Source organism: Sclerotinia sclerotiorum, genomic scaffold (genome assembly GCF_000146945.2).
Source record: "Sclerotinia sclerotiorum 1980 UF-70 scaffold_2 genomic scaffold, whole genome shotgun sequence".
Lineage (NCBI taxonomy): Eukaryota > Fungi > Ascomycota > Leotiomycetes > Helotiales > Sclerotiniaceae > Sclerotinia > Sclerotinia sclerotiorum.
In genome coordinates, this window is record NW_001820834.1 from 2,208,272 (window position 1) to 2,231,594 (window position 23,323).

At 43.8% G+C, this 23,323-nt stretch overlaps 11 protein-coding genes across 11 annotated transcripts; 5 read left to right on the top strand and 6 right to left on the bottom strand.

Annotated features, from left to right (window-relative positions):
* Positions 1-310: 310 nt before the first annotated feature.
* On the bottom strand, positions 311-1,552 carry SS1G_01921 (hypothetical protein; the record flags this gene model as incomplete). Its single annotated transcript, XM_001597675.1, has 4 exons — positions 311-490; positions 745-1,040; positions 1,099-1,184; positions 1,542-1,552. The coding sequence occupies 4 exons, from the start codon at positions 1,550-1,552 to the stop codon at positions 311-313; spliced, it is 573 nt and encodes a 190-aa protein (XP_001597725.1).
* Positions 1,553-3,290: 1,738 nt separating this feature from the next.
* On the bottom strand, positions 3,291-4,268 carry SS1G_01922 (hypothetical protein; the record flags this gene model as incomplete). The annotated part of the gene is made up of 3 exons (XM_001597676.1): positions 3,291-3,422; positions 3,556-4,151; positions 4,229-4,268. The coding sequence occupies 3 exons, from the start codon at positions 4,266-4,268 to the stop codon at positions 3,291-3,293; spliced, it is 768 nt and encodes a 255-aa protein (XP_001597726.1).
* A 423-nt stretch (positions 4,269-4,691) lies between these two features.
* On the top strand, positions 4,692-4,997 carry SS1G_01923 (predicted protein; the record flags this gene model as incomplete). Its single annotated transcript, XM_001597677.1, has 1 exon — positions 4,692-4,997. One exon carries the CDS (start codon positions 4,692-4,694, stop codon positions 4,995-4,997), a length of 306 nt encoding a protein of 101 aa, XP_001597727.1.
* A 504-nt stretch (positions 4,998-5,501) lies between these two features.
* On the bottom strand, positions 5,502-5,875 carry SS1G_01924 (hypothetical protein; the record flags this gene model as incomplete). Its single annotated transcript, XM_001597678.1, has 2 exons — positions 5,502-5,696; positions 5,867-5,875. 2 exons carry the CDS (start codon positions 5,873-5,875, stop codon positions 5,502-5,504), a joined length of 204 nt encoding a protein of 67 aa, XP_001597728.1.
* Positions 5,876-6,195: 320 nt separating this feature from the next.
* Positions 6,196-6,752, top strand: SS1G_01925 (hypothetical protein; the record flags this gene model as incomplete). The annotated part of the gene is made up of 2 exons (XM_001597679.1): positions 6,196-6,295; positions 6,397-6,752. 2 exons carry the CDS (start codon positions 6,196-6,198, stop codon positions 6,750-6,752), a joined length of 456 nt encoding a protein of 151 aa, XP_001597729.1.
* Positions 6,753-7,259: 507 nt separating this feature from the next.
* Positions 7,260-8,519, top strand: SS1G_01926 (hypothetical protein; the record flags this gene model as incomplete). Its single annotated transcript, XM_001597680.1, has 1 exon — positions 7,260-8,519. One exon carries the CDS (start codon positions 7,260-7,262, stop codon positions 8,517-8,519), a length of 1,260 nt encoding a protein of 419 aa, XP_001597730.1.
* A 762-nt stretch (positions 8,520-9,281) lies between these two features.
* SS1G_01927 (hypothetical protein) lies at positions 9,282-11,418 on the bottom strand (the record flags this gene model as incomplete). The annotated part of the gene is made up of 4 exons (XM_001597681.1): positions 9,282-10,555; positions 10,712-10,796; positions 10,864-10,979; positions 11,052-11,418. 4 exons carry the CDS (start codon positions 11,416-11,418, stop codon positions 9,282-9,284), a joined length of 1,842 nt encoding a protein of 613 aa, XP_001597731.1.
* An 859-nt stretch (positions 11,419-12,277) lies between these two features.
* Positions 12,278-12,871, top strand: SS1G_01928 (predicted protein; the record flags this gene model as incomplete). The annotated part of the gene is made up of 2 exons (XM_001597682.1): positions 12,278-12,376; positions 12,818-12,871. The coding sequence occupies 2 exons, from the start codon at positions 12,278-12,280 to the stop codon at positions 12,869-12,871; spliced, it is 153 nt and encodes a 50-aa protein (XP_001597732.1).
* An 809-nt stretch (positions 12,872-13,680) lies between these two features.
* SS1G_01929 (predicted protein) lies at positions 13,681-14,647 on the bottom strand (the record flags this gene model as incomplete). Its single annotated transcript, XM_001597683.1, has 3 exons — positions 13,681-13,881; positions 13,942-14,105; positions 14,617-14,647. 3 exons carry the CDS (start codon positions 14,645-14,647, stop codon positions 13,681-13,683), a joined length of 396 nt encoding a protein of 131 aa, XP_001597733.1.
* Positions 14,648-14,817: 170 nt separating this feature from the next.
* On the top strand, positions 14,818-20,675 carry SS1G_01930 (hypothetical protein; the record flags this gene model as incomplete). Its single annotated transcript, XM_001597684.1, has 4 exons — positions 14,818-14,892; positions 14,981-15,667; positions 15,848-18,823; positions 18,873-20,675. 4 exons carry the CDS (start codon positions 14,818-14,820, stop codon positions 20,673-20,675), a joined length of 5,541 nt encoding a protein of 1,846 aa, XP_001597734.1.
* A 2,086-nt stretch (positions 20,676-22,761) lies between these two features.
* On the bottom strand, positions 22,762-22,944 carry SS1G_01931 (predicted protein; the record flags this gene model as incomplete). The annotated part of the gene is made up of 1 exon (XM_001597685.1): positions 22,762-22,944. The coding sequence occupies one exon, from the start codon at positions 22,942-22,944 to the stop codon at positions 22,762-22,764; it is 183 nt and encodes a 60-aa protein (XP_001597735.1).
* Positions 22,945-23,323: the final 379 nt, after the last annotated feature.

The following is a 23,323-nucleotide window of genomic DNA, read 5'->3' on the forward strand; positions in this document are numbered from 1 at the left end:
TTATTACTGACAACGAGTACATCAAGAGTTCTTATTTTATACCAGTATATGTGGTTAATCAATTGACCCATCCTAGGGATCTAATCCAGGAGATAACTTCCCGGTACCATACGCAACGCTTAAACTACCAACACTTCCTTCCAAAACATAAACCGCCCAAATAGTTGGCGGATGATCAAGGTACAAATGATCCAAAGTATAAAGAAGGTGGAGATCCAGGAAGATCTCCCAAACTACTTCCAGATATCTAATTCCCTTGACGCACCTCTGACCCTTCACCACCGAAAAGAAATTCGCCCGTAAAGATGTGCTAAACAAGACCGTCGTAGAGCGAAAGGGCGGATACAATTGTCTCATCACGTTTGCTCCCTTCTTTGAATTCCTGCATATCCAGACTGCCATTCTCATCTTTGTCCATCATGCGGAAGATCTTCTTGACTCGCTTCTCAGGGGTGTCCTCGTCAGGTGGAAGCTTGACCATAGAGCCAACCTACATGAATGCTAGTCAATACTTATACACTTCGGAATCATCACAAGAGACGAAGGAACTGAAAGATTCTCCTAGAGCTACCACAGCACAAGTCATACAGACAAATGTGACGAAGGTCCAGGTGGTGAGGATATCATCGCTGGTAAGTTTTTCGCTACGAAGCTTGCAGAACACCACCTGCGCATGCCCACTTGGAATATGGGCACCAAAAGAAACCACGTGACTATCAGGATAGGAGGCTGAAGGGTACTCACCATCTTGTAAATTGCCTCTACAATCGCTAACATCTCTTCATAGCTGATCTTTCCATCTCCGTCAATATCATATAGCTGGAACGCCCAATCTAGTTTATCCTCCATCTTTCCTCGACTGGTGACACTTAAGGCGCAGATAAACTCTTTAAAGTCGATCGAACCTGATTTGTCGCTATCGAAAACGTTGAATACATAGTCTGCAAAAGACGATGGATCTCCAAATGGGAAGAACTGCCGGTAAATCTTTTGAAATTCCTCCTTGGTGAGCATGCCCGATGGGCAGTCCTTCAGGAAACCTAGGAAGACCACATTATTAGGTAGTCATTCAGTAGGAGCGATTACTTTCATGCACACCTTTATACCATTGTTGCAATTCCTTCTTATCAAAGTGGGTGGATTTCTGAAGTTCGGTGATTTGCTCCGCTGAGAGCTTCGATTGACTATGTTTGATACGTCAGCCCATCTGCCAGCGCTCAGAATGTATCATATGAGATATTATCATATCCTTCGACCAAGCGGTTGGAGGCGATTCGGTGATTTGGGTGTGCGCAACATTCGATACTGTGATGATATTCTCCTCGCCCATCGTACATTTAACCAGAGCGCTTCAACTCCGAAGTTCAAAGCCACAAGCTTTGGATTTTACTGGCGGTAAGTCTCGGGGTTTGGAATAGCCTCGGGAAATGCGGTGCGCGCTGTTGATGTTTGTGCATTGGCCTCGTGGCTTTCGGCGGTATTCATGTTGTGCAAGCTGCGCTGGATGTCCCGGGAGACGTAAGGAGAAATCTGGTACTCACGATTTACCCATCTTCTAAATATTATGGATATTACTCTAGAATGTCGGTTGGGAGGATAGATCTGGCGCAGAGTGAGAGCGCGGCTCTTGACAAGATCTGAGTGTCCGAGTATCCACTGAGAGAACGTACAGATGTCAGCGATTTGTCTTTGAGTAATAACGGATGCGACTCCGCTTCTCTTTACGAGAACCAGCTTGCCTGCTTGTCTGGTTGACATACCTTGGTTTATCCTAGCCTCTGCGGAAGAATTTCTGATATATGATTATCGAAAGTGAAGAGAGAGAGTTGTAAGGTGTTGGTGGTTGCAGTTGTGATACTAATAGATTTGTAGAATATCCGTGGGGTAGGAATTGGGCCTAGATGGATGAAATGAACGGTCTTTGCTTGGCTGAATTGGTGGGTCTTCGTTTCGTCGAGGATTTATTTTGAATGCACCTGGGACTTTCACACGTAGTGATGAAGATCGAAGAAGTTACTATACGGGAATTGTCGAGGTCAAAGAGGTGTGTCGCAAGTGAGTTTTGGGAATTGGTTCTTGAAGTGAAGTGAGGCGATCATTGACATTTTACAGGTAAGGAGTTAGGCTATCACGATGGTGGATTGCTAAGCTACTTATTATGAGGGGCTCACTGGGGCTGTGCATTTATTCGCTTGCACACTGTACGGCAGCATGCGACAATGCGAATTAAACCACTAGCAAAGCAGCAGAGCATGTCTCGGCCATCGTATAATAATTATTAACGTTTTTGAAGAATGTTATGAGACTTTTTATTCTATGTTTTTGATTACGAACTTCCAATCTATATATCAATAATATTCACATTATCTTTGAGATCATTTCATTGATTATATGTCGTACAACGCGTGAACAAGCTGGGCAGGTACACGCAAAGTGCCAAGTATAATATATCAACTTCGCTTTGCATGAGTTTTTGAGCTGCTGATTTTTAAGTATGTAGTCAAGATCGAGCCTCATCATCCTTCCCTTTTTATCAGAATTTATATCTCGAACGATCAACAGAATGATTACGATAACCGAGTAGGGCTGGCTGGGGGCTATAATTCAGAAGAGCGAAAGTCCTCATCGGCATGTGGCTAACCTATCTCTAAAACTAGAGCATGATATTTTATGATAACCTCTGAAGATGATAACAAATGGTTCATGATTACAAAGTACGTTATTGTTCATCTCTCAGTAGTTATAGTTTGACGCCTTTTATCAGGAGATGCCGGCGATGCTGGAGAGTACAGTATTACATTGTTTTTGTAAGCACAGGATAGACAAGATACACCATTGTCCAGTAGCATTGGTAACAACATGAACATTCGCCTACGCCTTGGCGAAAGGAGGCTGAGGTCTTGTCTATCATGAATTATATCTTAATTTGAAGTCTTGTGGCAGGTCATAGAACAAAAGATGTGTTTATTCCATGAGACATTATTGTGTAAGATTAGTTTCCGAGACATCCCAGTAACCAAAAGTTTATCCTCTGGGAATCCTCGGAAGTTGCAACGTAGTGCTGACATGCAGGGACAGTACTGATGCATAAACTGACATCACTTCATCACTTGTGAGAACAAGTGCTTAGGGGAAAGTGCACAAGTATGGGATTTAGGGTGCGGTGTTTTTTGGCATATCTCAAAAGCTCGTATTGTTACTATCAACGCCGCATTACCCTTGTTACTGGACCCAAACTGCTGGGTACCTATTTCAATTATCTCGTTCCATCATAATTTTGGCTTTTCCAATCAAGCTTCTCTAAGCTTCTTATATCTTGCTAGCAGTCTCTTTGCTGTAGCTTCTTCGTCCCAGATATAGGTGACGCTCTTCTCTTTGCTTACGGCATTGGCCCATTTCCAAAAGGCTGGAGCTTTTTTCTTCTAGAGTCAAAAAGCTTTTGGGTAAGAACTCATCACGTTTGGCGAATGCCAAAAGTCGGAGCAAAAATGATCCAACTTGAACCTATGAAACCCATTAGTATATGGTAGAAATGCTATAGAAATTGGCACGTACTTCAACAAAGGTCAATTTTTCCGAGCCTCCGAAGAATGGTGCTGCATTCTGAACCAAAGGCTCAATCTCCTTCACTATCGCATCTATAGCATTGGTTGCAGCTTGCTCTCTTTCCTCCGATGTTTTCCCTATTCCTGCCTTGACCACGTGTGGGGCAACCTTTGAGAAATAGGTTTCAATGAAGAAGTTGTATCTGGCACGTTGCAATGCACCACCTTCTTCACGGCTGGTCTTCTCCAAGTGGGAAGGATGAGCATCTACCAAGAACTGAGAGATGACTCCAGATTCAGTGAGAATCTCCCCATTGTAAGAGAGCGCAGGAACGAGGCCTCGAGGGTTGATAGCCAGATATTCTGGTGGCCGTGGAACGCTGAGGTCGATGATGACGGTCTCAAATTCCAGTCCGAGTTCAGCAAGAGCTATCTGAGAGCGATGAGCCCAAGGGCAATCATAGGAAGTATACAAAGTGATCTTTGGAGCAGGATGAGAGCCCATTTTGAGTTCAACAATTGTTGATTCTCCGTCTTGTGTATCGTGTGTATGAAGGCTGATCTGAAAGTCAGGTGGAAGGGCTGGGGTCACGACTAATTCGGCGTCTAAAGATCCTGTAGAAAGCGTGAGGATGGAATAGATATTGGAAAAACAAAAGATTCTGAGATTGGGAAATACATACCTTTTATATGCCACTCTTTTTTCTCAGGTTCTTCGGACATGTTATATTGTCCACAGCTTCTTTGATAAGTGTTTAAGAAATAATGCAATTTGATTCGAGGTCAAGTAATGGGGTTTATAATATCCCCTCATTTTGTCAATAATTCAGTGAAGTTGCGCAATTGGATTTCTAAGCTTTCGAATGACGAGATCAGTACGGCTGACAGAGAAGACTGGAGTAGAAATGCTATAATTACCGAGCTGCCGAGTGGGTTACCGTAATGAAGGAGAGGTATGGAGATGTGGGGAGATAAATAGATAAATTCATGATAACTCAAAGGGGTTGGCTAACTTGTAACGTTCTACCCTCTCCATTCCCTTGACAAGATCTCAACGAAAACAGGCCAACCACAAATCAACATTGTCAGGAATCTCATGTACCTATTTATCTCATCAAGTAGGTGGAGATAGTATCAGGTATTACAATGGCAACTCCCGACGGTTACCAAGTTACCGTCTGGTGGTTACGTCCCAGCTACTATCCATTTTTCATCGGTTTCCCCTCTTTACCAAGCATTTTCAAAGCTTCGCTTTCCCAATTCAACTTTACAGACATATCTTGTAACTCATTGACTGGTACCTACATCAGACCAGATGAAGTCCGGTGCCATGTTATCCAGACATCTTTCCAAGAACCAGATGGCACAGAGACGTCAATGCAATTTCCCGTTAGCCGTGTGATGGCAGCCATACATCGTTACATGGTCAACTGCCTTTCTCGTCCTTCTTAGCATCATTGTGGGGGGCTGTCAAGTGTAACTAGCCATGCCTAGACGCTTGCTGTGGAGTGCTGTATCGTCACAATCACAGGAAGCGATTATGGGTGACGGGTATAAAAACTTTCAACGCTTCGGAGAATTATTTGACAGCTCACTGCATATCTGGTTTGCTTTTTGACTCATCTATCTGCCTCGATTTTGCAAAACTCCTTTCTGGTTCCTAAATTTGTTTCAAGGAGAAAAATGGCGTTGTCTAAAGGCCAAAGGTTGACCATTGTCATCTGCATATCGACGTCTTTCTTTCTGGCTGAGTTATCAAGTATGTTAACAATGAATATCCATCTTGGTTTCGACAGCGGGAGCTAAATTGTGTGACTATAGTTGGTTTCTATACGAAATCCCTTGCGTTGGTAGCGGATGCCTTTCACTATGTATGTTTCTCCCGGCAATCTAGCAAACTGTTTGCCCTTCGCCTATGTTTGGTCTACTTCCTACTCCGTTCCTGTGGGACTCCATCTAAAAGACCCAGCTCAATGATTTGATCGGCTTCATAGTCGCTTTGGCTGCCTTGAGAGTAAGTGATCTGTTGACCATCTTCTCGCTTCTGAGCCGAATTGACGATGTGCCGCAGGTATCCCAACGCCCTGACTCTCCCGATTCCCTCTCGTTCGGTTGGCAACGCGCACAACTGCTGGGTGCTTTCTTTAATGGCTGCTTTTTGCTTGCTTTAGGCGTCAGCATAGCATTGCAATCTATCGATCGCTTCGTCTATCTAGAGAGTATGATTCTCCAAACACTCGAAATTTCAAATCTAAATACTTTCCATATATAGAGGTCAAGAATCCCAAATTAATGCTCATCATTGGCTGCGCCGGGCTCACCCTAAACATTATTAGTGCTGTTTTCCTACACGGCATGTGGACATTCTAAAGCTGTACAGGCCTCTGCTAACATTTATCAAGACCATGATCACCATGGGCATCACCACGGGCATGATCATAATCGTGTTATATCCATTCCTAGTACCGTTGACATTGAACAAATGAGCTCTGACACTCTATGTGCCACCACTATTTGTATGTCCACTTCGGGTACCTCCAAGGATATCAGAGAAGACCTCCATAAAGGCCATCGCCATGAGATTCAACCATCGAAAGACGAAAGGGAGCCTCAAGATTTAGCCCATCTTGCGGTGATGCTGCATGTTATCATGGATGCCATAAACAACATAGGGGTAATCATAGCTGCTTTGGTTATCTGGCGTACCAAGTACGGTGGCAGATTTTATGCAGATCCAGGAGTGAGCATGGGTATTTCAATGATGCTAATTTTCTCCTCCTTTCCGATAAGTATGTTGTCACCGCAATGTCATCTTTTGTTTTCAAGCCATACTATGCTAACCATCCGAAAGTCAAAAATGCTGGTGCAATAATGCTACAATCGGCCCCATCTGGCATAAACCTCAAAGACATCAAGCACGATATTCAAAATATTCCCGGCATTCTGTCTATCCACGAGCTACACATATGGAGTTTATGCCAAAGGAAAACAGTCGCGTCAGCCCATATTGTTACGACTGAGACGGACATCAAAGCATTCATGAAGCAAGCCAAGCTAATTAGGGAATGTTTGCACGCTTACGGTATTCATAGTGTAACGCTACAGGCTGAAGCATCAAGCGGAGTAATCATGACTGGAACTGGTGCGGACGAGAAATGTCAGATGGTTTGCGGAAGTCTTTGTGAGGAGTTGACCTGCTGTTCATGAATGTAGCAACATGTTACACTATCGAAGGTTTCTTGTACCTATGGAAGGTTTCCTCTTACCCCAGATTGAAATGAAGATACATACCAATCTCTCGTTCTAGTAATGATATGTCCACAATATGTCCACACTCAATGTAAATTGAGTAATAAAAGTTACGTCTTACCTTCACATGTCATATTGGGCTGAAGAGTGGTGTTTTCATCATTTTATTGTCCCATCTTTGACTAAACTTCGGATGAAACAATTGTGCGAACCAGGTTTGCGAACCAATTGTACTCTTACAGAGATTGAAATGATTTGATGTGACTGATTTGCACTCTTTGACCATTTAATCTGCCCTACTCCATACATGTGACATTATTCTTCCACTTCGGCAAACGTACTTATCGCCATGTGCTTACCCCATAATTTATCGATAAGGAAGTCTCATGAATTTCCCCTCCAATTTTTTTCTCCCCATTTCTTGCACCCTTCTGGACGTCATACTCAACACCATCGTTACTCAAAATGAAGATTGAAGAAATTTCGGAAGATGCGCCTACATCTATGCCCGCTCCAGCAGCAGGCCAAGACTTTGATCTTCTAGCCCAAGCCATGTCCTCCGCCTTCCCCGGCTTTGCTCCCTCCAACCCCTCCGACCCCTCCTCCACAACCCCTTCTCTTCCTCCTTCCCTCGCCTCCCTGCGCGATAAATCTGGACCCGAAATTCTCAAATCCCTAAACTCTACTCCGTTGTTCATGACCGAACTAGAAGAAAACAACGAATTAGAAGCTTTCAAAGCACTAGCCTACGAAGGTACACCTCTAGAAGTCGCGACGAATTTCAAAGAGCAGGGAAATGATAGTTTTAAGGAGAAGAGATTGGTGGATGCAAAGGAGTTTTATACTAAAGGAGTTAATATTTTGTTAGCTGAGGTTAGAAGGAGGCAAAGAGGGGAGAAGAGGGAAGGGGATGTGCCCGAGGAGAGGGAGGACGAGGTGGTTGAGGAGATTAAGGTGTTAGAGGTGCTGCTTGTGAATCGGGCGATGGCTCATTTGGGATTGAAGAATTATAGGAGTTGTATCTTGGATTGCGGGGCGGTGTTGAGGATCAATAATAAGAATACCAAGGCGTTATATAGGAGTGCGAAGGCATTGTTGGCGTTAGGGAGGATAAAGGAGGCGGACGATGCATGCGCAAAAGGGCTAGGATTAGCGGGAGATGATAAGGCATTGCTAGTTTTGGCTGGAGAGATCCTAAAGAAGAATGAGGAGATTGAGGCGAAGAGGAAGAAGGAAGTTGAACGATTGGTAAGGGAGAAAAATGAAGAGAGGATATTAAAGACATCATTGGCGGCGAGGGAAATCACATTACGAATGACGGATAAACCACCGGAAATGGAGGACGCGAAGATCGAGCTAGTACCCGATGCCTTGGATCCGATCAATTCAACGTTATCATTCCCAGTTCTTTTACTATACCCTCTTGCAGCAGAATCGGACTTCATAAAGTCATTTAATGAGATGGATACCGTGGGACAACATTTGGAATACATATTACCGTTACCGTGGGATGTTAAGGGAGAGTATAGAGATGGAAAGGTGGTGGAGTGTTATGTGGAAAAGAAAAAGGGCTCGCTGATTAAGGTGGGAAGAAAAGTTACTCTGTTGAAGGTTTTGAGTGGTGGGGAAGTGGTGGATGGTGTTGTGAGTATATATGTAGTGCCAAAGCAAAAGGCAGCGGGATGGATAGAAGGGTGGAAAAGAAAAAATGTAACAGCGATTTAAATGAAATCTTAAGATTAGTATTTAAAGAAGATTTTATGATTACCATACACTGCAATTGACTTGAAATCTGAGACTCTAAAGCTCATGTGTGAGGGCTTAATGAGAGGACATACAGTCAGTCACCTACTACATAGATAAATCTTCACGGGCCTCACAAACCCTCAATCACTCCAAAGATAAACAGACATAGACATAAACAAAAATACATAGCCATTTAAATGCTTCAAACCCGCAACATACCTATAAATACATACAATGCAAAACCGCAAGCCAAATCCCTGAATATGAACAACCCCTCTCTTCTCCCCATTCTTTGAGCCATTTTTATTCCATCCCAGTAAGCTTCCTGACCTTCGCAACTAAACCCCTTTCTACTCTACTCTCCTTTGACCTTCTACTTGCTACCTTCTACTCCTTTTACTCTATCCCCCAGCCTGATTTCTGAATGAAAGCGAATGTTGAAAATTTGGAAATACTCGGAAATATTTGGGAATATTTGAAAAAAGTTTGAAATGTCGGAAAATATCGAGATCAAAATGCGCAAACCATGTATGCATGCATGCAAAAATTCAAATGAAAAGGAAAGAAAGAAACACCTCTCCCTGCCACCCCCCACCCCATCCCGTCTCTCGATCGATGGATGAGATAAAAAATCAAATCAAATCAAAGTACCCATGTACCGTATCACCACACCTCAAATACTCATCTCAACACCAAGCAACGAAGTGCACAAACACACCTATCACATCACATCAAATCAGCTCACATACTAAGAGCTCTCCTCCTCTTAACCCTAGGCCCATCACCATTCACTTCATCTTTACACCACCTCGAACTCCCCATCATTGGTGTACCAAGTGCAGATACACTAGGTAAGAGGGGTATAGGTGATGCAGCGCCGACTTGCCCATCTTTAACACTGAGTTTCATCAAGAGCCATGCTGCTTTCTTTTCATCGCCTGCTGCGACTGTTGATTTGTCTTGAGGTACTTGATGGTGGGCTTCAGTGTTACTTTGGTTTTGCTCTGAAGCCAAGTTTGTGCCGGTGGCGAAGGGTGTGTCAAGTGTAACGGCTTTGCCGTCGCGGCTGGGACTCTTTTCATCACCAGTTGGACTGGCGCTTTCTTCGCCGTCGTATTCTTCGTCTGAAGGATGGGGACGCTGGATTTCTCTTTCTTTTACTCTTTGTCTTTCTTGTTCTTTTTCATCAGAAACACTTTCTTCCAGTTCTTCTGCGCATCGCTTAGCTCTCCATCCAGCTGTCATGTCGGCTAGCCCACCTATGCTTCGTGGGATAGCACTTAGCCATGGATTTGTACCGGTGGGCCCAACGATCATGGCGCCATTTACACCCATGTGTGTATTCATCAACTTACGATTATGCGTATGTGCATGATTATAAGCGTGGCCATATCCGTGACTCCCCATCCCCATACTGATTCCCGAGTTGGAAGAATGAGAATTCATATTCTGATGCTGATGATGATTCATCGCAGCAGACAAGGAATGCGAAGGACCACTAGGAAGATGCGATCGTGTATGGATTCCCCAATTCGTAACGGGGAGACCAGATGTTGGTGTTACTGGCGAACAAAAGTACGCAGCATCACCACTGGATGTCTCGCTCGTAGCATCGTGATCAGTGCTACTCTCCGCATATGGGCTTTCACCACCGTACGTTCTCTTGAGTCTTAGTCTTCGCTCGAGATGACTGCTTGAACTTGCAGGCGGCGTCATAGTATTTGTGCGTACCATGTAATTGGAGCTTTGTTGTTGAGGACTGGCAGAATCGCGGGGTGTAACGCTGGCTGATGATTTGGGGGTGAGGGATGTGTATTGGAGACGATAAGATTCGGCTTCCGCAGTGGCAGTATGGATGATGTGGGGGTCGATGATCATACGGCCGTGTTCTGGAGCGTCGGGTACGACGCACTGAGAAGGGAAGGAGGGACCAAAGATGGGGATAAGAGCTGGAGCGATATGCGAGCAGAAAGTCGTGCAAACGGCGAGGGCGCAGGAGTATGGCATCCAGTAACCTGGAATGTAATTAGTGATGGATTTTTAGCTGCCATTTATTGTTGCATTGTGATAATCATGGAAGGATTTTAGAACGTTTGATAGCAGAGAAATAGAACCGTGCATTTGATGTTGATTCTTGATGAAGAAAGAGTTTGAAAATGATGAAAACGTACCCTGTGCTGCTAGAGCGCCACCAGTGATGCTGTGCGTGATTTCCTTCAGGCCTGGGTTCAAGCCAAGCATCTTCGCCGGAGTTGTCTGTAAATCAACACATCAAATTAGCCATCATGAGTACACGCAGCCTAATGAGATGAAGCCTGCTTACCTTAGAGTATTTGCAACATTTGAAGAAAGGAGTGATGCGAACAAGCCCGACATTATAATCCCACATAACAGTGTAATCCTTGTCATCACCAGGCACTTTGAATACGTACTGAAATACTGCAAGTAAAAAAACGTCAACTCTGGTAAGCTTATCGGAAAGGAGTCAGCTTTGCATAGACAGAAGCGTACCTTCGAAGCTCTCCCGACCAGTCTTTTCCAAAAAGTTTTTTTTCTCGCTGTTATAAGGAATATGGCGGCAGTAATCCTGAATCTTACCAAGTGGATACACATGGAATTTTTGGACTTCCCGCATAGTCTCTTCGCTCAGGTGTTCAAACGGTGGAAAGTTTACATCGCCCTTAATCTTAGTACCCTTGGCGAAAACTGCACCGTCCTTAGTCATCTTTTGTTTCTTGATGAATGAGGATTGAATGGGCAAGAGAGGATGTCCATAAGAGGGCGATGATGTGCACAGCGATGATGGAGGACTTGATGGTAATCGAGTGCTTCGCGGTTCTGACTTCGCAGGATTGAGTAGCGATGCTACGGACAGCATGGTGAGCGGTGAGTGATGGAAATGAGTTCAATAGAATCTGTTTCCTCTGAATCTGCAGGTTGGATGCCTTCTTTTTTGCAATAGCGAACGGATTCTCAAAAAGAAAGGCGGCCAGGTAATTTCAAAATTTTCTCGGTACAGTAAATGAAAATTAATTAGTGTTTGAGCCTGGCAAACAGAAAAACAGGTAATTGAATGTTCTTGGGTCCTTATGAACAGATTTGAGGGACAATATTTAATGAGCTTCAACAGCTTCACTTTCTTCGGTGACAACTAGCGATGCAGTTCCTGCAGTCCAAGGATGGATGTCTTTGGGTCAAATTGATATTCTCGAACTGGAGGCAGTCTTTGTTGGCAGTTGTCTGAGAACCGACCAGTAGAAGATGAATCGTCCGTTTGTCGATGCCCACCGCTCTTCCAAAGCTCGAAAATAAGAGGCATCCACTCAGCAATTGCAGACTCCGGGGTAAGTTGGGTAGGGATGGCCTACTTGATATTCCAACACGCCGAAGGAAATGAGTTCTATCAAATGTCTACAGCTTCAAGGTTGTGGGATTAATCCTTGGATTGACAAAGGCCGAGATGGCAAGGCGATGAATCCAAACGACTTTTAAGAAGCTTCTATTCAGATTCGCCGCTCCCGTGCCCGTCAACATAAAAAGCCAACACGGCCACAAAGCAACCCGCATATGGATTGCAGAGCATATCGAGGCAAGACGTTTCACTACACTAAGAAAAAAGCAATATTTACCGACTTCAGTACCATCAAATCGGCTGCGTGACTGCACAGGGATGGCAAGCCAGGCTGATCAATTAAGTTTGACAACAACAAATATTGTGCTACAGCCCGATCGGGAACATGGCTTGTTTGGATGTGGATATCAAAATAATGCTGAACGTATCTGCTGGCCGAGATGTCTTGGGCCGGTTGGCTGCAGTAGTTGCGGGTGATTTTGCAGTGAGTGAAAGCCACAATTTCAAAGATAGACAAAGAAATCAATCCATCATGACTGGCACTATCTAAAGCAAGATTGATTGACTCGATGCACGTGGACAACACATCTCTTACGGTAACGATGTCTCTTTCGGAAAGTAAATATGCTAGAGAATAACATATCAATTTATGAGTATCAATTCCTGGATTTGGAAGGAGGGTACCATCCATCACTTCTCATAATATCAGTTGAGATTGAAAAACACCTCAATAGAAATGCTTTAAATAAACATCATGTCCCCATCCGCAATTATCACATAAAAGCAAATTTTACTTTTTTCCCTAAGAACTTCTACGGGCCTTCGAGAATTAAATGATAAAAATCCTCTGATAACACAGCTGATGCGAGGACTAGTACCGCAGCTGTCACTTGAAAAGCATGGTAAACTCTACGGGAATATGCAGGTAAGCGCAAAGCCGGGATGCGTGTTTGGCTGCTCTACTGCTCCAGCTTGGTGATGAGAATGGTCATTAGTGTGCACGTCATAAAGACATGGCAACCAGGCTGGCATTTTGTGGAGATTTATAACTCAGAAGATGAGATGGCATATAGCAAGCTAGAGCTGGAAGGGAGGAAAAATGTGAAACAAACACGGAAGCCGGGGTTTAGAGACAAAGAAGCTGATATCTGGAATAATCTTCGCAGTAGAGTTAGCTAGCCTTGTCTAATCAGTAATTTCTGAATGTTACTGTACCAATACATCCTCGAGTCGCAGTTGCTGAGACAATGTCAGTGCGGGTGACCCAAATTGGATGAAAGGTGCAGCTACCCGTCGACCTTGTCGCAAAATCGCCATGCCATAGGCCAACCACGTTGTCGTCAATGCACCCGGACAAACGAAGAAGAAGGGTAAGTTTAATGAGAAAAACCGATAGGACAATATGCGCCTTATGCAAGTCATTACGCCTAGTTGTAATGCCCACAGCCCCTGGAAGAGACTCGATGAGATCTCCATGCAATGAAGAGAAAAGGGAAGGGCTACTTTGCTTCGATGAACTTTGTGAGACCCAATGGCTTGTCCTGTTATTACGTCCTCGGGTTTCGATTCCAACCTGGTCTTATTGAATATGTGAATCAGAGATAAAACACATATTCAGGTTATCATCATCTTGCACGCGACCTTCCCGAATTGCAAGCAGCATTCCTCCATCGTCATAGCATTCAGGAGAGGAGCGATCAACCAAACTCAGCCAGTTACCCTGCTATACGATACGATACACTCCGCTCTTGAGGGTCAGTCCTACTCTGGGAAGTCTTGCTTTCTAAGCTATACCGGATGATCTTCTGACAGCCGTTGAAGTTTCAGATCGTGGAGAACGCGTGGATACAATGAACCTTGGTACACCAGATCCATTTTAAGGAATTTGTATAACAATACGGGAGGAAGACGTCGGCAGGATGCATTATTCGCATCGGAAACATCTTTTTCAACGTGAAATCTCTGTTCGAAGTAACGCAAGAGGTGAGTCTTCCGATGTCAAGTTTTAATTGAGTAGGACGAATCATGAAAGAAGATCCTGTACAGTACCTCAGCATTTCCTTTGTCGCTCGCGCTCTCCCTTATCACCCTCTTTTTCTTCTTCTCTTCGGCTGAGCATCTCTTTTGAGAGTACATGGAAGAAACAAAATCAAACTGTTCGGATAAATATCTAGTTTTCGCGATATCTTTAGTAACCACCAGTACATGCTCTACTGTCCAAGGTAGAGCAGTGAGGAGTGCAATACACAGGACCTCATTTGTACGACAAGATATAACTTGCGAGAGAAGAGGATTAAGGCAAAGTGCATGGGAAGAAACAGTAACGAGATCAAAATACCAGATGAACATGGCGAAGTAAATCCATTGGTCCACTTATTCCACCTCTACTTTATATGGATAAACCGGTAAACCATACCTATCTGGGCCATGCAGGTACAAAATCTATCTTCGGAAGGATCTGACAGGAATCAAGACCAAATAACCAAAAGACCAAAAGACCAATAATTCTTTCTGATTTGGCAACCTCAGGCCATTACGAATCACGAATGGCTAGTCTATTTATGGCTAGGTAGATGAAACCCTTGCTCACGAGCCTTACTATATCCGTACTAGCATATCTCAAGACGCGATTTCTCACTGTTTATTTATTTACCTTTTTGGAGATTCACGAAAGTCCATTGACAGACGAAGATCAAGGGAAGGTTTTCCTATGGTCATACACACACTCTCTTTCTGCAGCCAAAACATTGGACATTTTGGCTAACTTTGATCACCTGTTTCTTGATCGAGTCGTTTTTCTTTTTTAAAAAAAAAGGTTCGTCTAGATTGTAGGGAATTCTATTTATTGTGTTACCATCCTCTGACCTGGGGACTTTTTTTACAGTTTAATTTTTAAGGCAAATTTGTTTCTCTCTTTAGTTCACCATGGATGACGACTCGATGAGCGATGTGCCGAGCTTCCACATGTCGGACGATGAGTCTGATAACTTTGCTCCCGTAGTAAGTCGTTGCAATACCTTTTAGTTACACAAACGTGCGGCCTAGCAACTTGCTCAATCCTCTACATTAAACTAACTTTGTCACCTAGAAAGCTAAATCGAAGACTACTGTAAAGAAAACTGCAGCACCAAAAGCGAAAGAACCAAAAGCAAAACCACTAAAGGCAGCAAAGGAGCCAAAAGCTCCGAAAGCCCCAAAGGCCACCAAGGCCACGAAAACAGCAAAAACCATACAAACCACCCTTAACATGGCCCCCAAAAAGCGCGCGAGGTCTGGAAGCGATGATGAGGACCAACAATCGGACAACGACTCCTCAAACACTGCTTCCCAGTTGTCCAACACCCCGCCAAATTCGAAGAAGCAGAAGAAAGCTCCCGCTGCCAAAAGACAGAGTAGTGAAGCCCTGCATGATATTGAGAACGAAAGCATAATGGAGATAGAACCAAAACCAAAGAAGACGAAAACTTCCACGGAACAATACCAGAAACTCACTCAACTAGAGCACATCATCAAGCGTCCAGATACCTATATTGGCTCTGTTGAGAAGACAGAGCAGACCATGTGGGTATTCAACTCAGAGACTAAGGAGATGGAGCTTCGGAAGGTCACATTTGTCCCCGGTCTGTACAAGATCTTCGACGAGATTATGGTCAATGCCGCGGACAACAAGCAAAACGACCCTAACATGAAAAATTTAAAGGTGGTTGTGGATCGTGAGAAGGGTGAAATTAGTGTTGAGAACGACGGTAGAGGTATTCCAGTTGAAATCCACGAGGTAAGTCGTTTATCTTTCTGTTCATAAATGTTAGCGGGTGGTTGTTAGAGACAATTCATCACGTAGCCATTTGGGTTGTTGATGATAATCATGCCAATAATATTTTGGACCGAGTGCATGGATCTGCTTCCAGTTTCTCAAAATGTTATCTGAGATATGAGATACTAACACACTATCTAGAAAGAAAAGATTTACATCCCCGAGATGATCTTTGGACATCTCCTCACTGGTTCCAACTACGATGATGATGAAGCCAAAACAACTGGTGGTCGTAATGGTTACGGAGCAAAGCTTTGTAACATTTTCAGTACCGAATTCACGTTGGAAACACAGGACTCTAACAGCGGCAAGAGGTATAAGCAAACCTGGGCAGATAATATGAGCAAAATGGGCAAGGCGAAGATCTCATCTAGCAAAAATGCCGATTTTACTAGAGTCACCTTCACTCCGGATTGGAAAAAATTCAAGATGACAGGAATTGATGATGATTTCGAGGCCATGGTGAAGCGCCGAGTGTATGACATGGCTGGTGTTGTCAAAGGTGTCAAAGTTTACCTCAATGGAACACAGATCAAGCTTGACTTCAAAAAGTACATCGAGATGTACGCCAAGGCAATCAACAAGGAACGTGGCTCTGAAGATACAAGCGCAAATACCGTCATCGTCGAGGATTCAAAAGGTCATCCAAAATGGGAAGTCGGTTTTGCTGTTTCCGATGGTTCCTTCCAACAAGTATCATTCGTCAACTCAATTGCTACAACTTCCGGTGGCACTCATGTTAATTATATTGCCGATCAGATTTGCGATAAGTTGCTAGAGGTCGTAAAGAAAAGGAATCCTAAAGGTGCACTTTTGAAGGCAAACCAAGTTCGCAATCATATCTTTTTGTTTGTCAACTGTCTCATTACAAACCCTGCTTTTACCTCGCAAACAAAAGAGCAATTGACTACGAGAAAACCACAATTCGGGTCCAAATGCACTTTAACGGAGGAATTTTTGAAGAAGATTGGCAAGACCGAAGCTGTAGAGAACATTCTCAATTTCGCAGCAAAGAAGGCCGATTTGGAATTGGCAAAGAGTGATGGAAATAGGCGCTCACGTATGAATAATCCCAAGCTCGTGGATGCAAATTTGGCTGGAACAAAGCGTGGCCACGAATGCACCTTGATTCTCACCGAAGGTGACTCTGCCAAGGGTCTTGCAGTTGCTGGCCGAGCTGTTCTCGATCCAGACCGTATAGGTGTTTTCCCTCTTCGTGGAAAACTGCTCAACGTCCGCGATGCTTCACACGACCAGATTGCAAAGAACGCTGAAATCCAGAATATCAAACAATTCTTGGGGTTAAAGCACAAAACCGTTTACAAGGACACTTTAGGTCTTCGATATGGACATCTAATGATCATGGCAGATCAGGATCACGATGGTAGTCATATCAAAGGGTTGTTGATCAACTTTTTACAAGTGCAGTATCCCAGTTTACTGAAACTGCCCGAGTTCTTCCGAGAGTTCATTACTCCAATTGTTAAAGTATGGAAAGGACCAAACCCCAATAAGCCTACGAACTTGCGATCCTTTTTCACCATACCTGAATACGAGGAATGGAAAGAAGCTCATGCTAACGACAAGGGATGGAAGCATAAATACTATAAGGGACTGGGTACAAGCAAAGCTGAAGATGCGCAAATCTATTTCAGCAATCTTGACGTCCATTTAAGGGAATTTGAAGTCATTAAACCAGAAGAAGAAGAGATGTTGGATCTTGCTTTTTCGAAGAAGAAAGCAGATTCTCGTAAGACATGGCTAGGAAACTTTGTCCCCGGTACCTACCTGGACCACACGGATAAAATGCTCACGTATGATAACTTCATCAACAAGGAGTTGATTCTTTTCAGTATGGCGGATAACCTCCGTTCCATTCCTTCCGTCATTGACGGTCTTAAGCCTGGACAACGGAAAGTCATGTATGCTTGCTTCAAGCGCAACCTTACAAATGACATGAAAGTTGTTGAACTCGCTGGATACGTCAGTCAGGTCTCGGCCTATCACCATGGTGAGGCCTCGATGCAAATGACTATTGTTGGCCTTGCTCAAAATTTTGTCGGTTCGAACAATGTTAACTGTCTAGAGCCAAGTGGAAATTTCGGAAGTAGACTTCAGGGAGGTAGCGATGCTGCTAGCGCTCGTTACATTTTCACAAGACTATCACCCTTTGCCAGACGAGTATACTCTGCACTTGATGACCCGGTTTTGGAATACAACGTTGATGATGGTCGCTCAATTGAGCCTGTCACTTACTTCCCAGTTGTTCCTATGGTTCTGATTAACGGCGCTGATGGTATTGGTACTGGTTGGAGTACAAACATTCCAAATTATCATCCCGTGGAGATTGTAAATAACCTGAAGCGCCGCATGGGTCGTCTAGATGATAGTGGTGAAGAAAAACCATTTGAAACAATGATGCCGTGGTTCCGGGGGTGGAAGGGCACTGCTGAACCTGCCGGTCCAGATCGTTACAAATTCAATGGTATCATCCGAGAGACTGGCGACACTGAAGTTGAGATTACAGAGTTACCTATTCGCATGTGGACCGACGACTTTAAAGCTAAGCTTGAGGAGATTATCAAAGCCGAAAAGGTTCCGTCATTCATCAAAGATTATAAGGAATTCAACGACCACAAAACTGTGCATATGATCATCCAGATGGACGACAAACATATGAAGGCTGCTCTGGTAGAGGGGTTAGCGGAAAAGTTCAAGCTAAACAAGACCGTCGCTACTTCTAACCTGGTGGCCTTTGACCACAGGGGTCAAATTCGAAAGTACGAGAAAGTTGAAGATATCCTCGAGGAGTTTTACGAGCAACGTTTTAAGATGTACACTGTTAGGAAAGCATATTGGGTGAACAAACTCAATGTGGAATATCGCAAGCTCACCAACCAAGCCCGATTCGTGACTGAAATTATCGAGAATAAGTTGATTGTTTCGAAGAAGAAGAAGCCAGTCCTTGTTGCAGAACTTCGAAAGCGCGGGTATGAGGGATTTCCCAAGGTCAGCGAAGCAAAGAAAGCTGGCGAAACCGATGATGTAGTCGAAAATGAGGAAGAAGTGGGCATTGATGAAGATGCTGGAGCTAGAGACTTTGATTATCTTCTCGGCGTGAGTAACCTGGCATTCACCCTGTGATCACATATTGACTTTTCACTAGTTGCCAATTTGGTCTCTTACCCAAGAACGTGTCGACAAACTAAACAAGCAGAAGGACGACAAGAAAGACGAAATTGACACACTAGAAAGGCTCAGTGAAAAAGACTTGTGGTGTGAAGATCTTGATGCATTTGTCTTAGAGTGGGAAGACCAACTCAAACAAGATGCTGAGATTAGCAAGGCTATTCGCAACACAAACCGACGTCGTTCAAACAAGATTGGAGCCGGTGGAAAGCCTGGTGGTAGAGGTCGGCCCAGGAATGAAGATGAGGAATTTACTGTTGGTGCAAAGAAAAAGGCTCCAGCTAAGGCCTTGAAAGCCGACCCAATGAAGGGAGTCACAAAGGTTGAGAGCAAGCCCCATCAGGGTTTCATGGATATGTTCTCTAACAAACCTAAATCGAAATCAGTTGGGCGCTTTGATGGTGGCGATGATTCGGGCATGTCTGATGATGATTTTGCGGCGTTGGCGGCTCCAGAAGCGAATGCCCCTAAAGTTGATGCCGGTGCTGGACGAACCAAGCGTGCAGCAGCTGCTGCACCAAAGAAATGGATAGTGGATGATGATGAGGAGGGTGAAAGTGATGACAATCTTCTTGGCGATATTGATAATATGGTCAAGGGCATTGGTGGTAACGATAAAGAAGTCGCTGCTACGGGAAGTTCGAGACTTTCCTTGTTTGCGATGTCAACAAGTAATGGAGACAGACCTGGTAGCAGCACAGGTTTACCCAAGCCCAAACCTAAGCCTGGCAAGGTAATCGACCTTTCCGAAGACGAGACCAACTATGAAATGCTTGCTAGAAGTTCCCCTCAAAAGGCTCCGGCTAAAGATGAGGTTGATGGTCTTTTGTCTTCTGACGAAGACATTATTCCGATCGTCCCGAAGAAGGCTCCTGCTCAGAAAGCAAAGGCAGCGAAAGAAGCACCGAAGCCTAAGAAAGCGCCTGTTGCTAAGAAGCAAGTTGCCGTTGCAGAATCCAAGCCTGCTCCTCTTTCACCAGCCGCGAAGGCATATGCAGCGAAACAAAACCGCCTCCAGCAGATTTCTAAGACAATCGGCTATAGTGAGTATGAAAGTGAGGAGAAGGACATGGAGGAAGCGTCATCACCGCCGCCAAAGCCCGCCGCCAAAGGTAGACAAGCCAACTCAAAGACAACTGTTACTAAATATGCCATCAGTGACGGATCAGATGAAGACATTGGAATGGAAGATGCCGCACCACCCAAAAAAGCTCCCAAAGGTAAATCTGCTTCTAAGACGACTGATACCAGTGACGACGAGGAAGACTCCATTGCCCCTGCTCCCAAAAGGGGTGCCAAATCCAAGGCTACCCCCAAGAAGTTCGTCGTCAGCGATGATGAGGACGAGTCGATTGCCCCTGCTCCCAAAAGGGGTGCCAAATCCAAGGCTGCCCCCAAGAAGTTCGTCGTCAGCGATGATGAGGACGAGTCAATTGCCCCTGCTTCCAAGAGGGGTGCCAAATCCAAGGCTGCCCCCAAGAAGTCAGATATTAGTGATGATGAGGATGATTCCATCGCTCCTCCTCCCAAGCGTGCCGCAAGCTCGAAAGCTGCAGCTAAGGAGCTAGTTAGCGATGATGAGGACGTGGATGAAGATGAGGTCGATTCTCCACCCAAGCCAGCTGCACGCGCAGGCCGTGGTCGTCCGGCAAGAACTGCTGCTGCCAAGCCCAAGAAACCAGTCTATACTATCGACTCGGATGATGAGGAAGATGATGACGATGTTGATGAGTCTGCACTAGTGGAAGATGATGAAAGCGAGGATGACTTTAGCGAATGAGTGGATGATGTCTTTTCCAGGTTTCGGCGTTAATGGGTGGGATATTTACTATTCATTTTGATTTAGTCTTCTAGGAAAGGCTCTTTAGCGCATTGCCTACTCCTATCACATCAGGATATCAATTTGTACGGCAGTGCGAGACTTCATGGAATATTTGTGAAGGCGAATGGAGTGAGGTTTGTTTCTCGCCACACTCTTTTAGTAGATAATCTTGTGCATATAGTATATCGATTATCAATATATTTTCTGTGTAAGAGGATTTTATTTGGTGTGAACAACTTTACTTGAAATGTTTCGAAACATATGATGATTAATACTATTTTTAGCTTTACATAGGAGGATCAATCCTTTCGTACACAGCATCCAGTCTGATCTGATCTTATCATCTTTGTATCATCAAATTTAATCTTAACCTTAATCTCTAATCTTTAATCTTAGCTTCCTTCCAGGATAGCTTACTAAAGAATTACAGAGTCATACATTTTTTTATTTTGTGCGTGCGAAGGTTAAAGTTGGAAATTGGGGGTTTGGATTGGAGTTTTGGGATGTTGATAGGTAGGTATGGAGGTAGGGAGGGTTATGATGGGTGTGAAGTAGAAATTGTAAATTGAGGTGATTGGGTGGGTGATTGAGATTGGGTATTTGTTAAGCGCGGAGTTGGTGATTATGTATGTATGTAGGTACTATGTATTTTTGGAGTTTGGAGTTTGGAGTGTGGAGTAGGTTTTGAGAGGGAGATGGAGATGGAGAGGGGGGTAGAGAGGGGGATAGAGATTATATGAGATTAATAAATGGTTGATGGGTGAGTATGAGTATGAGTCTCTGTTTACTCATTAACTTTTGAGTGGCGATTAATGATCCGATTTGTCTAGTCTGTGTACAGGACCGACCTAGTAGGTAGATATAAAATGTTACGTGGATATTATTCATCATTTATTAGTCCAGACTCAAATTACCGTTTTATTTACTCCACTACGTTGTGCTCTAGATTGATTAAATAGATAGGTACTATGTCATGAGTGGGAAAGTTAAAGGCACACAGATGATATTTTAACCTTTTTAACATTTTTAACATTTTTAACATTTTTAACATTTTTCTTTTAGTGATATGTGTTGCCATAATGTTGGTAGCTTCTAGCTTCTAGCTTCTAGCGCACACTACTATTACGAAAAGAGAAGAGTTAGTTCAGGGGTATTTATATTAGAAGAATGATCCGGCCTATCATTGACGTGGACTTCGGTATCACTTAACTCGGTTTTATCAGCCTCCGTCATCACTATACCTAATCGTTCCTAGATGTTAATACATGATGGTGGGATTAAGTATTCTGTGTAGAATAATGGCGTATGTTATGAAAACTGGATGGATGGATATAGTGGATGGATAGCAGGGTTACCTGTGGATAAATACCCAGCACATGTCAACGTATCATGCATAAGAGAGGCCAAAAAGTGTGACATTTCCCCTGAAATTAGAGTTGCTTACCCCTTATGCTTGTCCTCTCACATGTAAGCTTTCGATCTTGGGTTCCCCTGTCAAATCAAGGTTGGGACTTTCATTCGTTCTTGCTTGTTTAAGCTTCACACCCACGGAACCCACCTTGGAATTGTACAGAGGATAATGAATGGGCCATTGGCCTATAAGCGTTTTACCTTTCCTTACCAAAAATTGATTTTGCATCTCACCGCCGCATCCTAGCTTATTATATTCCCATCACTCACTCGCTCACTCACTCACTCATTCCTTCTCCATCCTTTTTAATCATACTCGAGTGCTGACTGATTGACTGATTGACTGATTGACTGATTGACTGATTGACTGACTGACTGTATTTTATCTGCATTTAATAAACAAGCATAAACACAATTGCCTATCCAACCCATTATGTTATGTATATTGAAAGAGAAAAAAATACCATCTTGATACAGTACCTTCTTTTCTTTCCGCTCAGTGAAATATAGCTTTACAGCAAACACACACATACTCATAATAAGAAAAGTCTCTCTTTTCAGTCATCACTCAATTTTCAATTCCAATTTCACTCCTCACTCACTCACTCGCTCACTCTCTCACTCACTTACTTATCTACTCACTCACCCATTCATCCATCCATCCCACCCACCCCTTTTTCCCCAAAATAGTACTCGTACTCTGTACCTCATTTCGATTTGTCCATATTTCACGACCCTCACGATAACCCGGTTTACTTTTAATTTTTAACGGCTGCCATCCAGCATTGCATTTACCACCCACGCTTCCTTGACACATCAAACATCCGATCTCCGTGCGCGCGCCAATTCCCTCCTCTGGTGTCGGACAATCAATTCAAGTGTGACGGCTTGTAAACATACTACTACTACCACACTACATTGACTGGATTTCGTCGATTTGTGCATCCAGTAACAAATCAGCTTCTCGGGTTACATCCAACTGCTGGTTGTTTGGTCGTTCTTCTCTTCACCTCGGGTCGTCATCCATCGAATTTCGGTTTGCGTGTGAGAGTGAGAAGAAAATAAGGGTGAAGGGCGAAGGGCAAAGGTTGATTTTTTGATTGTCTAATTCCAGCAAAGTGAATCAAACTTCGAAGAGAGGTTGGGGTGCCTTTATTGTCATTCCGACCTTTTTATCTTATTTCACCGCAACGACG